Source organism: Dama dama, chromosome 16 (assembly GCF_033118175.1).
Source record: "Dama dama isolate Ldn47 chromosome 16, ASM3311817v1, whole genome shotgun sequence".
In the NCBI taxonomy this organism is placed as follows: Eukaryota; Metazoa; Chordata; class Mammalia; order Artiodactyla; family Cervidae; genus Dama; species Dama dama.
In genome coordinates this window covers 30497008-30509852 of record NC_083696.1, presented here as the reverse complement: position 1 = coordinate 30509852, position 12845 = coordinate 30497008, and the positions used below count along the sequence as shown (strand labels likewise).

The following is a 12845-nucleotide window of genomic DNA, read 5'->3' as shown; positions in this document are numbered from 1 at the left end:
TGTCTCCACAGAACCCATCCCTTCTAAAATGATCTCATTGATTTGTTTACATACTTACTGTCTAGTTTCTATGCCAAAATCTAAGTTTCAGAAGGGCAGAGATTTTTTAAAACTTATTATGGTCTGTTGTGATTTTCCGGTGCCAAGCACCGTGCCTGGCCCACGCCGAGGGCTGAAAACACCTTTACAGGTGGAAGGAATCGCATTCCTCTGGATCCTAGCGGAAGAGGGCAGCGTAGCCGCGTGTCACAGGTGGGGCACCCACGTTGCGCGCGACCGCTCTCTGCGCGGGTGTAGGGTGAGTGGGTGGGTGTGGGGGTGTGCGCGGTAGAGCGCGCCAGCGAGCCCCAAGAGCCGAGCGGGGAGGAGCAGCCAGCGCAGCGCAGCAGCTGCAGCGCCGGCCCGACCGGGCAGCTCGGAGGTGGGTGGGCCGTGTCGCCAGCCCGCCCGCGGGGTCCCTATTGGCCGCCTGTCGGCCGCCCTCCGCCCGGAAGGCGGCGAGGAGCCGCGGGGCTGCTCCGGAGCCGGAGCGGGAGAGCCAGGCCGAGCCGAGGCCGGGAGGACGCGCGGGATCCGCGCCCCCACTCTCAGCCTCCTTGCACTCCCGCCGCCGCCCAGCTCGTCTCGGGCGCTGGCGCCTACCGTCGGCCTCCGACAGCGCCCGGGAAGGACCCGGGCAGCTCCCGGGCGCCCGGGTGAGTGGCCGCGCGCGACTCTCTGCTCCTCCCGAGCCCCGCCGCCTGCTTTGGCTTTCGCGGCCGCGGCACGACGAGGTTTGCCCAGGCAGCGCCCAAGACAACAGGGAAGGCCGAGGCAGGGTAAACTTGACTGAGGGGAGAGGTGGGATCGCCACCGGGAGGTGCCCCCAGCCCCGCCGGTCAGATGGGAACAGGTGGCGCGGGCCGGGCGCTTTGTGTTCGGGGCGCGGAGACTGGGAGCCGGCGGCCGCGCCTCCCTCGGCCGCTCCCTTCCCTCCCTTGCTCCCCCGGGCGGCCGCACGCCGGGTCGGCTGGGTAACGGAGCGGGAGTCGCCAGGAATGTGCCTCTGGGGACAGCTTGGCTCGAGGGAGGAGAGAAGGTGGCCGTGGCGGCCGGGGAGCTGCGGGCGCCGAGAGGTGGCGCGGGGGCTGCGCGGCTGCTGCTGGCAGGAGAGGGATGCTTCCAGCCTGGCGCTTTCCGCCCGGGTGAGGGCTTCATTCTTCCGCGGCGCCCCTGGAGGTGGGGAGCTGGGTGGGCGTGTGTGCATAGAAAGAGGAGGCGGGGAGGCCAGCGACTTCCGGAGCGGGTTCTGATCGGTGCTCCGCGCCTTGCTTTCGGAGACCCAGAGCTTGGGGTGCGGCGGTGCCCGGCCACACGAGTGCGCCAGCGACGCTGGGCTGGGGGCATCCCGATGCTGGGGTTTAACAAAGAGTGCTCCTCTCCACCCGGCGGGGTGGGGCAGCTCCGGAGAGGTGGTCTTCAGCGAGCTAGACTTAGCCCAGGGGAAGGGTACTTCCTTTTGGGGTTGTCATTTTATTATTATATTGCCTTTTTTTTTTTTTTAAAGGACTGCTGACTGATGCATGAGGGGCCCACGGAGGCGCAGGAGTGGTGGTGATGGTTTGGGAAGCGGAGCTGAAGTGCGCTGGGCTTTGGTGACGCGTGACAGTTTATCATGACCGTGTTCAGGCAGGAAAACGTGGATGATTACTACGACACCGGCGAGGAACTTGGCAGGTACGGGGCAGGTGGGGTGGGGTGCTGAAAGCTCAAGCTTCTGGGTGGTGGGAATGCATAATATTGCGGGTAGTGGGTGGTAAACAAATGCAGTTTGAATTCAGACGTCTCCCTCTTCCTTCTAGGAGATGTGCAAATTATAGAGAAAAGAGTTACTAACCCAGCAAGGACTAGGGACCAGAAATAAACTACCTCATCCAAGGGGTTGGGGGGTGGAGAGGCAATTTCAGTGTTAGATTATGATGCGGTGTATTGATTGAGACTCCTGGACAAGAACAGATTTAATTGTCTTCAATAACTCTTGTCAGCTTTTGCCCTTCTGAAACAATGAGGCAAACGCTGATATGTAGTTGGAGCTGGAGTTAGCTGCTTATGTGTGATTCAGATAGAGAGAACAAACCAATTAATAGGCTTTTAAAAGCTTAATACTTTCCCTCTTTATGAATTTTCGGAGTAACATGCATGCACAAGTATTGGTAGGTCACACATGAAGACTTGCCAGATGTTGATGTTGGGTTTAGATTTGGAAACTTCCTTGAACCAGCAGTTTAATTACCCAGTTGGTGTTAGTGGTTGCTTTGCTTTGCTTTCATTCACAATGTTAAATTTTTAACAAATCCCTGATGGCGAGTCTAATACGGCTATCTGGATTCAGAGCATACTTCCATTGCTGCAGGAGCTGTGATTCTGAAAGTGGAGCCTTTCAGTTCCAGGTGAACAAAGAACGGTTTATTTGGGGACATGGAGGGGCTGGATGGGTCTCCTCTTAACTGGGGATTTGACAAGGTGGGTTGTGCTCTGGTCTGACTTCAGCAGAAAACCCAGGTTTCACATCTTAATTTAAATTCTGCCTAAGGAATTTGACTGTGGTTTATTTGTATTGTGAGTAAGTAGACAGAAGAATCTTTAAACAAACAAAAAAGTATGTCTTTATTTAATATGTGTATAAAAATATGTGTTTTTCCATATACATCTGTTGTCTGATTCAGTGCTTCCTTTTCCCCATGAAAAGGAAATTCAAAAACACCCACACCCTAGATTACTTTATGAGAACTGAAGTTGAGTTTAAAATATTTTTCAAGTTCAAGTAATAGTTCAGACTAAAAGCAATGTTTTTAAAGTTATTGTATAAAATATTTCTGTATACCTTTAGTATGAACTAAGAACATCACTGGGAGCTTGTGCTTAGGGGAATTTTATTGTATGCTGGAGATTTACTGAATGAATAAGATGGAAAGCTCTCAAAAATCACATTTTGTGGATATGTTTAAGGTTAAGGTTTAAGAGTATGTGGTTGAAATACTTGGTTTAACTAGAATTAAGTCACTTTACTCCTGTGGCTTTTAGCAAGATGAGTGGTACATGGAGTTTTCCTTTGGGAGCAGGGGAGAAAGGTGAAAAACTATATTTAAATTCTGTTTGTGTAGTGTGGCCTGATTATATAAATTCTCTCATAAAGAGAGATGGTTAAAAGTAGGTGAGTTGACTGCTTTATAGATTAAATATGCTGACCTTATTTTCATTAAGATCTTTTGATAGAATTATGTGTGATGAGAAGGAAAAACAAAAAAATGAGGACTCCCTGTGGCTGGTGGGGGAGTTTGTGATCCTTTATTCCGTGGGTGTGATGACAGGCCCTCTGCCTCTGCTATGGGAAGTGGTTTGCTCGTTTGTCACTAGCAATTGGCTTTGATTCTGGCTCATTCTACATTTCTGTGTATAATTTTCTCCCCACTGTGCGAGACTAACTGACAAATTGTTTATTGAAAATTTTAATTTGTGTGACCTGTGAATTTCAAAGAAGTGCTCTGAAAAACTGGGGGTTGGGGATTTTGAAAAAAAAAAGGATACGTGCCCATCTGTCTAATAGGTCTTTTGTTTTTGTCTAAAAATGTGGTAAATAGTTGTTTGTTTGTTTTTTTAAAGTTTTTTTTCAAGTCCTGTGAATTTTATGTCTGCTGGGAAATTGCCACTTCCCGAAAACAAATGCAGGCGTAAGATGGACATTTGGGAAAGATGCGTCTTCATGTGTCACTGCGAGGAGATTGGGAGTAGAGGCAAGAGCTTAGTGGTGGAAAATGGAAATGGGCAGATATTTAACACAAAAGCAAGGTGGTTCTAAGAGTGAGTTACAAATAGGCCCACATCTAGGATTTAAGACTTCACCCATGTATCGTTAGCAGTAATCTAAATAATAGCTACTCAACTTATAAATGAGCTGAAAAAAGTCCATAGCTAGAGAAGGAAAGATGGGTTTTTTAACAAGTAGAATATAGTATTATGATTATTACTATTGTCACTTTACTTTTATGAAAACAGAGTTTGTATGTACAAGGGCGAGAGTGCATGTGTCTCTGTGTATATTAGTGTATATACTGCCAGGACTACCATAAAAACTCTTTGTCAGCTCTAAAAAACTTTATAAAGTATTATGATCATTTGTGGTAGTGACAGAGCAGACAGACCACTGGACAGATAGTCTGATCCAAAATTGGCTATACAGCTCAGTAGCTTTATAACTTCGAATAGGTCACTTATCCTCCCCGACCCTCAGGATCTTCATCTGTAAAATTAGAGGCCTAGTGCTTATTTCATGACTGTTGTGAGTATCAAGTAATCTAAGACATGTCAAAGTATTTTATCAGTAGTCAGAAGTTAAACAAACAAAGATATCATCGGCAGAACTTGGTTGAGACGTGAGTATTCCAGGCACGCTAATAACTTGGTTTGCAACCCAATATTCTTTTAAGTGTCTGTTTACCAATTTGGGGAAGGGCCTGTGGGAAAAGGGCCATGGGGAAGACCCATTGCTGACGGCCCTCACCCTCTCCACTCTGATTCTGAATAATACAGCTTTGGCCTTGAAGTCAAGTGGAGACAAGTGCTTGCAGTGAAAGGGACTTCATCATTAGAGGATTGTTTGGTGACCTCTGTTGACTCCAGGAGGTCCTTTGGGTCTCAGCCTCTATCCCAGGAGGTGGAATGAAGAACTGCTTCCATCATGTGTAGTGGTTTCTGGGAGGAGTTCTTACAAATGTGGATTTCTGCATGTGCTGTTACACTGGGTCATTTTAATGCCCCAGGTGCCTTAGCATCTCTTATCAGCTGGCACTTAGGGCAGCTGAAGTCTGGCTTGCCCCACCATCGGGCTCCAGTTTCACTCCTGGCTTTGGTTCAGCCTAATCTGTGAGCCTTTTGGGCACCTCTCTGAACACTGCCTTGCTAAGGACTGACCTTGTTTCTCTTCCACTCTCTGACCTTATGTGATCTTAAGACCTTGGTCCTACCTCCTAAATAAATCTCTCCACAATGATTTCTCCCTTTCAGAAGCCAAATGGCTTGTCTGAAGCACTCCATTGATCGTGACCACAGACCGCCTGGTCCATGCTCCATCTTTGCTTTGTGTTATTAATGTTCTTGTATTACTCCATGTAGCCGACTTGAAAGTTCCTTTAGAGTGTGTTCTGGTCTCTTTTCTCCCCAAGGTGTACAATGTGCTTTATAATTTCAGGCAAAAATTTGATCGATGCCTGAATAAGTTAATGCAAGCCTGTAGGTACAATATTGAGACCAGAATGGGGATTTGCGATACAAACGATGATGCGGATGCCGACACAGATGGAGAGGCAGTGTTTAGCATGGGACAGTCTGGTAAGTGGGAAGATACCTACCTTTGCAGGATGTTGTGAGAATTGGAGGCAGTGGCTGTAAACATTGGACACATAGTCACTGCCCCAGATATTATTTTTAATAACCTCTTTTCCTCATTATAGCATTTACCACAGTGCATACTCATTACTGGTTTGATTGTCTGCTTTCCCCACAACTTGTCAGAAGGTTGTGACCTTGGACTTTCTCATCACTTTTTATCTCTTATGCCTAATTAGATGTGTGATACTAGGTGCTTAATAAATGCTTGCTGATTGAATGAATGAATGGATTAATATTCTTAAAGCACCATGGACACACCCATATATATTTACATGTATATGACCCTCAATAAGTGATGACTGGTGGGGATGAACTTAGGATATTAAAAACTGCAGCTCATCAAAATAAGAGCTGCTTTTGCCTTTGCATTCTCTGGCTGAACAGTAATGTGCAAAAGCAGCCAAAATTTCTAAGCACAAGATGTGTTTTAAACAAAACACAATGGAGCCTTACATATTCTACATTTGTTTGGATGGTCACTGGAAGATAATAATTCAAAGTTAAAACATTCTCATTTTGGCATAAAATCCATGGGCATTTTAATCAACATAAGGAGCTGTATTGATAATATACCCTGACAGTCTGAGTACATCTTTCAGTTGATTTACTGTGAACTGCAGAAATCAGTCTTAAGAATACTGGCAATCTCATGGGGATGGGAGTAAGGGTGGAAGAAGAAAAGACCTCCGAGCATGTTTTCTTCTTGGAAGTGGGGGCTCTTGGAGTTGACTAGTGAGATCATCCTGTAGGACCTCGCTGATTGTGAGTTTTCTCTTTTCCTTTCTGCTTTCTTGTCCTCTCAGATGTTTGCCCTGATGGGAAAGGCAGCCAAGCTTTAAGAGAGATAAAGTTTGAATATACCTATTAGAGATAACAGGGATTTAAAAATTCTGTGCATTTCAGGGAGATCTAATAATAGTCTTCTAGAATGTGAAGGGAGGGCGTGGTGGCAGTGCTGAGTGACATTTGGGCTGAATGCTTGCTTGCCAGCACTGGGAATGCGGAATGTGCCTCTGGACCTCTGGGGGACCCAGAAATTCAGCTCACTGGAACCTAGTGGGACATACCCCAGGAATGTAGGGTATGGAGGTGCTTATTGATGGAGAAGCCAGGGAACACTGAAGCAGCTTTCTTGGCCCCTCTGTGCTCTTTACTCTAGGCTTGTGTCTCACCCAGCTGCTTAGGAACCTAAAAGCCCCATAGCGTTGGCTCACCCCTGTAAAGCTGTGAAAAACACAATAAGCTTACAGAGATGGATGCTCAGATTAATTGCAGTAATTGCAAATACAGTGTTATGTCAGAAGAGGTGCCATTGTCAGACATATCCTCTGGTCTCCCAGCAAATCTGTAACCTCTGAAGTGCAGAGTGCATTTCCTTGAGGCATTGTTGTGTGAGTGTGTGAGTGTGTGTGTGTGTGTGTGTGTGTGTGTGTGTGTGTGGCATTGGAGTGTGAGTGTGTGTGTGTGTGTACATTGAGGAGAGGGGTGGAGGGGAGCGGCTTCAGAGATGCTGTGGTAGGGGGATGAGAGGTGAACCTCAAGGTCAAGATTGTGTTGTCTGACCTCTGGGACACCCTGCCAGGGAATGTGTTATGAACTTTCACCTTTAATTCTAGTCAGTTGCTTTGTGTACCTAACCTAACCTAATCTTGCATTTCATATGCATGAAATAAAGCATGATTTTAGTGTAAAAACTTATTTCTGATCAGGAGACAAAGAAAGCTTCCTACTGGTAGAGGGGAGGGGAGGAGCTTTTGTTGGTGAAGGGCAGCCCAAGACCCTTGGACACTTAGACCTTAGAAGAAGCTGAGCAGTCAGTGAATCCTTTCTTCTTGTTTCATCCCATCAGACATTAGGTCCAGTAGCTTTCTTGAGGTAGCTGGTTGGTAGGTAGCAAGATATGGACCTAGACTCCTGAACAGGACTGTTTTCATTATATTCTTCACACTACTTAGGATTTGGTGATTATCTTTTTTTTTGGAAGCCAGGAAATGTTGATATTTAAGAGAAGTGGTTTAGGTAGCCATCTAATGCCCATCTGTCTTCATACCTGCTTGGACAGGATGGTCAGGAGTAACCAGTAACCATTTCATGGTGGGTTTTCATTTTTACCCCATGCAGAGGTTGACCCTTGGATTTCAGAACACTCATGGGCGCTTGACAGCACATGCGACATTCTTGCCTTTTCCAAATGGCTTGTGCCCCATAGTTATGAATGGTGCTAGAACCTGCTGTAGTTTTACCCAAGTCTTAAAGTTAATAATTTAGCTTTTCAGAAAGTTCACAGAACACTTTCATTATTATTTAACCTTTGAGTCTTGGAATATGTGAGAGTTGTGGCTCTACCTAACAGGCCACCCTATAAGTGACAGCTTCTCATTTCATTAAGCATCACTAGTCTGTCTGGTTTAAGGTTGGGGTATGATTGTTTAAATCTATATGTGGAAAGTGACACCTAATTGTTTTGCTTTGGTTTGTTGTAAGTTATCACAACAGAATGCATCATCCCTCAGCCTTGAAGGAGATTATATGGTAGTATAATTTTTTATAATAAATACAATTATTACTTTGTTAATATTTTTAATGAATTCTTTTAAATACACAGTTAGGAGAGAGTAGAGGAAAAAGTGATTGATCTTTGTTTTTTCTACATTGTCTAACTAAAATAGGTTTAAAAATAACTGACTAACTAGTACATATTTCTTAGGTAAAACAGAAAGTGCCATATCCCTATTCTAGGTTTGATGTTCAGTTCAATTCACTTGCTCTTCGTGTCTGACTCTTTGCAACCCCATGGACTGCAGCACGCCAGGCTTCCCTGTCCATCACCAACTCCCGGAGCTTGCCCAAACCCATAACCTAAAATCACTGGTCTCATTTTCAATCCTAGTTCAAAACAAAACAAAACCAGTCATGTGCTGGTAACTAATCTCTTGTGATAGCTGACAGGTGTGATCCTTAGTGACTCTTGTTTATCACTCCTGTCTTTTGGAGGTGACGTTAGGAGCTCGTGTGGCTTACAGACCACAGTGTGATCATTTAAGTATAATGTTGCTCACCTCTGAGAAATGACCCTGAGTCTTTCCCTTGTGTCCTACCTGTTCAATTGTGAGCTTGAGAAATTTTATCAGTAATATAATGTTAGGTTCAGAGACATCAGAAGGGGAAGGAGGTGGGGAGAAAGTTGGTTTTTTTCCCCTTTAAAAACACCTTCAACTTTGGAGGAAGAACATAATGTTTGAACAAATGAATGCTGTGAACTGCTGATCTCTGGTGTTTGAAAAGTTTGTATTGATGGTGCTGATATTCATAAGCCTGATGGTTTTCAGCTGGAAAATTTGGCTCTGTGTGTGGACTCTTGCAGGACACATTTTCAGTCAAAACTGTTTTGATTATTCCTACTCAGATATCATGTGATGAGTGGGACTGGTTTTTAAATATCTCAGGACAGTTGATATAGTAAATTTTCACTTATAAGTAATGAGCTAATTTCCATTTTTCCATCGCTCATTGTTTTCTTCCTTCAGAACCATGCACCCCTTCCCTTTTTAACTTGTAAAAATTGTCAGGATTTTTGAGACCTTACTTCAGTCCACATGTTCTTGTCCACCTCCCAGTGGAGAATTTTCCATAGGTGAGGTAATCAGTACCTTTTTTGGTCCCATCATGAAGAGGGTCAGATTTCCCTCTGAACTGCCTGTCTGTGTCTGCCTAGCAACTCATACTGCTGTCTTAGACTAGGCTATATATGTGGGAGGGTAGATAAGACTCAGCTCAGGTGATGGGATAGAATCGTGACAGGGATACATTGGCACGTGGAAGGAGTGGCTTGGGGGAGAAGAGATCAGTTAGTGCTGATTCTGCTCTGATGTTTCCACCCCACTTTGAGAAGTTTTTCTAAATTGTTTTGCCTCCTCTAAAGCTATTTTTTTTTTTTTTTTTTTTGCCATCTGTGGTTTATGGGTAAGCAGCAGAAATATGTGTCTCCGAAAGAGTGTTGAGAAGCTGCAACCTTTTGAATCTAATATTATATAATAGACTGCTTCCCTTGAAAAAAACAAAGCAATTGGCCCTGTAGGTATATGGATAGTAGAGAATACACTTTTCATAGCTAACTGCTGAAGCTGCAAATGCTGAATTGCACCTGATACCCAGAGGAACTGTCCTTAGATATTTGGTAAGTAAAAAAAACATTAATAAGTTATTTGTTATCTTAAAAATACTGTTTTGCTGCTACCTAAGTCAGTTATCTGAAACCAGGGCCTGCCAGGGTTTCTGCTATACACCTTAGATATGGATATAGAAAGTTGTCTTTCTAAATGTTGTTTTTGCCACTTGATGTTGAGAATCAGCATGTAAACTGCTGTTTGTAGTGCCAGAAATTTCCACCAAAATGTCCTCAGGAGCTCCTCTTTCTTTGGATAACAATAGGTTTATTTCCTTCCCCTTCCCTGGCCAGCTCACACCTCTTTTCAGACCATAATTGTGGTGGCTTCATGTGCTCAGGACAAGGCCTGCCTGACCTAAGGCAACTCTGCTCTTGTTTTCCTCCTAATGTCTCTTTTTCCACATTGTACAATCAGAGTGGCGTCCTCACGTGTCATCCCATTTGGTGAAAAATCTATAAAAAGAGTGCTTGAGACCCTGTTCTAGGCACTTCTTTGCCATGTAATTCACACTGCCTTTGGAATAGAGGGAAGACAGTTACAATGACCCTTTTCGAACTGCAAAGTTTGGACACCTGTCAGATGTGCCTCCTCACCAGCTTCAGGCAGCTGATTCAATTGTTTGGCAGAGAAAGTGAATTTGAACAAGTGGAATATTTTCCAGGATGAAGCTTTATCATCTTGCTTTCCTTCCCACCCCTCCCCTGACACAGAGAGATAGGCAAGCTTGGCAAATGCAGTTGGGGACAAACAAGGGAAGCCTGGCCTGTGGTATAGAAGCATCAGTTCCCTTGGTTTTGCTAAACATGCTTGGGGCACTGAATGAGTACATCCAGTTTTATGAATGGTACCAGTTAAGGTGGACCATCCTTTTAGGCCTTATCTTCAGAAGCAACATTCTTTGAGGCATATAATTAAAACAAACAAAAAAATGTTTTTTTTTTAAATTTTGCACCCACTGGAGAAACAGTGGAGCAGGATCCAGAGTCCTACTGGGTCCACACTCCCAACATTCTTGAGTCTCCAGAGCTCCTTCCAAAAGGCCCAATGTCCCCTTTAATTCGTCTAGAACCCAGGCGCCCATGGGGAGGGGCTCACAGTCATTGCGCAGTCTGCCTTCTGCCTGCAGCCCTGCGGGGCGGGCTGGGTCCTGACTGGCCGGAGTGTGCACCCAGCCTGCCCGGTGGAGGATGCAGGCCCGTGAAGGCCAGGGCCCTTGCCCACCAACCCTGAGCCACCTCCACTCTGGCCCAAGCTAGGCAGGCAATGAAAACATATTTTTTCTTAATTAAAAAAAAAATTATCTGCTTTAAAGAGAAGTTTTAACCTGGAGAACTAAAAAGCAAATGCAGAGTGAGCTGGCCGGTGGCGGCCTGCAGTCTTCTGTGGAGCCTGTCCAGGCTTGTCCTGCAGGTTCTCTTTCTTATCTTCTGTATCCTTAATTTGTGGTAAATAACTGGGCTGCTGCTGCTGCTGCTAAGTCACTTCAGTCGTATCCGACTCTGTGCGACCCCATAGACGGCAGCCCACCAGGCTCCCCCCGTCCCTAGCATTCTCCAGGCAAGAACACTGGAGTGGGTTGCAGTTTCCTTCTCCAATGCATGAAAGTGAAAAGTGAAAGTGAAGTCACTCAGTTGTGTCCGACTCTTAGCGACCCCATGGACCGCAGCCCACCAGGCTCCTCCATCCATGGGATTTTCCAGGCAAGAGTACTGGAGTGGGGTGCCATTGCCTTCTCCGAAATAACTGGGCAGCTGGTCTTTTTTTATACTTGGCTTGTCCCTGTTATTCTTGGCTCTCCCTATGAATGGTGCGTTTCACAAATTGACTTTTTGTGTGTCTTACAGTGGGTGGGATACAGCTATCTGCACAGGAGACCTTGTTTATCTGCCTCAAAAGTGTTAGTCTCTCAGCCGTGTCCAACCCTTTGCGATCCCGTGGACTGTAGCCCGCCAGCTTCCTCTGTCCATGGAATTCTCCAGTTGGGATCTTCCCAACCCAGGGATTGAACCTGGGTCTCCTGCATTGCAGTAGATTCTTTACTGTCTGAGCCACCAGGGAAACTATGAAGGTACATATCCAGAAATGATAATATAGATCAGAGCTTTTGACCCACATCCCTGACTCAACAAAGCACTAGCTGTTACCTTGGCGAAGGCAATTGACTTCTGAGAGACTCAGTTTTCTCATCTGTGAAACTGGTATAATAATCATACCTGCCTCAGAAGGTAGTTGTGAAGATATCTATGATGTGTGTGAGGTGCTTGACCCAGTAGCAGGAACATAGAAAGCACTGAAGAAGGGGTGGCTGTTTACTAAGACAGGGTAGGAGAGACTGAACGTGCTTCTGGGTCTCAGGGGCCTGCCTTTTTCTGTTAGTTCCTCATCTCCTCACCCAGGTTCTGGCCTGGCCGCCTAGGGGCAGGATGGCGGTTACTTCCCACCTCTTCTCAATTCCATCCTCCCGCCTTCTCATCTCCTCTGTCTGCGCTGTCTTTGGCTCAGCCCACAGGGTGGGTTCATTCTACCAAGTTTGATGTCGTTTGTGAGCCCCGTCTTGGCTGTCTGTTTCAGCTGGCTCAGACCCAGGACTCAGTTTGTGTGCCGGGCTCCCTCTCTGGTCTGCCCTCTGGTGTGGTCAGTGATTCTCAGAACTCCTGAGAAATGAGTTATCCAGGAATTTAGCCATGCATTTGAGAGTGGGCTGCTAAAGACGGGGCTTATGGGATGCCATTGCCAAAGGGCACCCAGAGTCTCTGGGAAGAGGGAGGGAGGAGCTCATATCAAGATGGGAAGACATGCTTTTGGGGAAGCCAGAACAGCTAAAAGCTGCACAACTGAGGGAGGGCTGCTCAGAAATGCTCAGGGGCCCGGTCATCCTGGCATTATTAAGAACCTGAGGTATGCCAGCACACAAATTCATGTTTTAATGGGGTGTACTGTAGCTTCCTGAAAAGTCAATTTCATTTTTCTAGCTGCTTTTTAAATGAAAAAAACTATCTTAAGCAGCTGAATAAGAGACTAGGAATTTGATCCGATGAACAAATCATTGATTTTTATTACAGATCTTTATGGGGGAAGGAGTCTGAATGAGTGTGTGAGTTCCATTCCACGATGAACTTGCTGCAGAAGGCAAGACGTACGGCAGGTCTGAGCCTCCGCTCAGTTCTGACACGTACTGATTTAAGATGTGAAAATGAGTGTTTGGCCAAGCCAGAGTTTCCTGTGCCAAGAAAAGCCTATTAGGTTGGT

At 45.7% G+C, this 12845-nt stretch overlaps 1 protein-coding gene across 7 annotated transcripts in view; it reads left to right on the top strand.

The window, feature by feature from the left end:
* Positions 1 to 235: 235 nt before the first annotated feature.
* The window catches only part of DAPK1 (death associated protein kinase 1), a 205820-nt gene continuing 193210 nt past the window's right edge, over positions 236 to 12845 (top strand). For 2 of the 7 annotated variants that reach the window (XM_061163701.1, XM_061163708.1), the window contains exons 1-2: positions 517 to 695; positions 1547 to 1716. In XM_061163701.1, coding sequence (XP_061019684.1) covers positions 1655 to 1716 — 62 coding nt within the window. In that variant the 5' untranslated portion in view covers positions 517 to 695; positions 1547 to 1654. The other 5 variants (XM_061163707.1, XM_061163703.1, XM_061163705.1 and 2 more) reach the window with 5 other exon arrangements.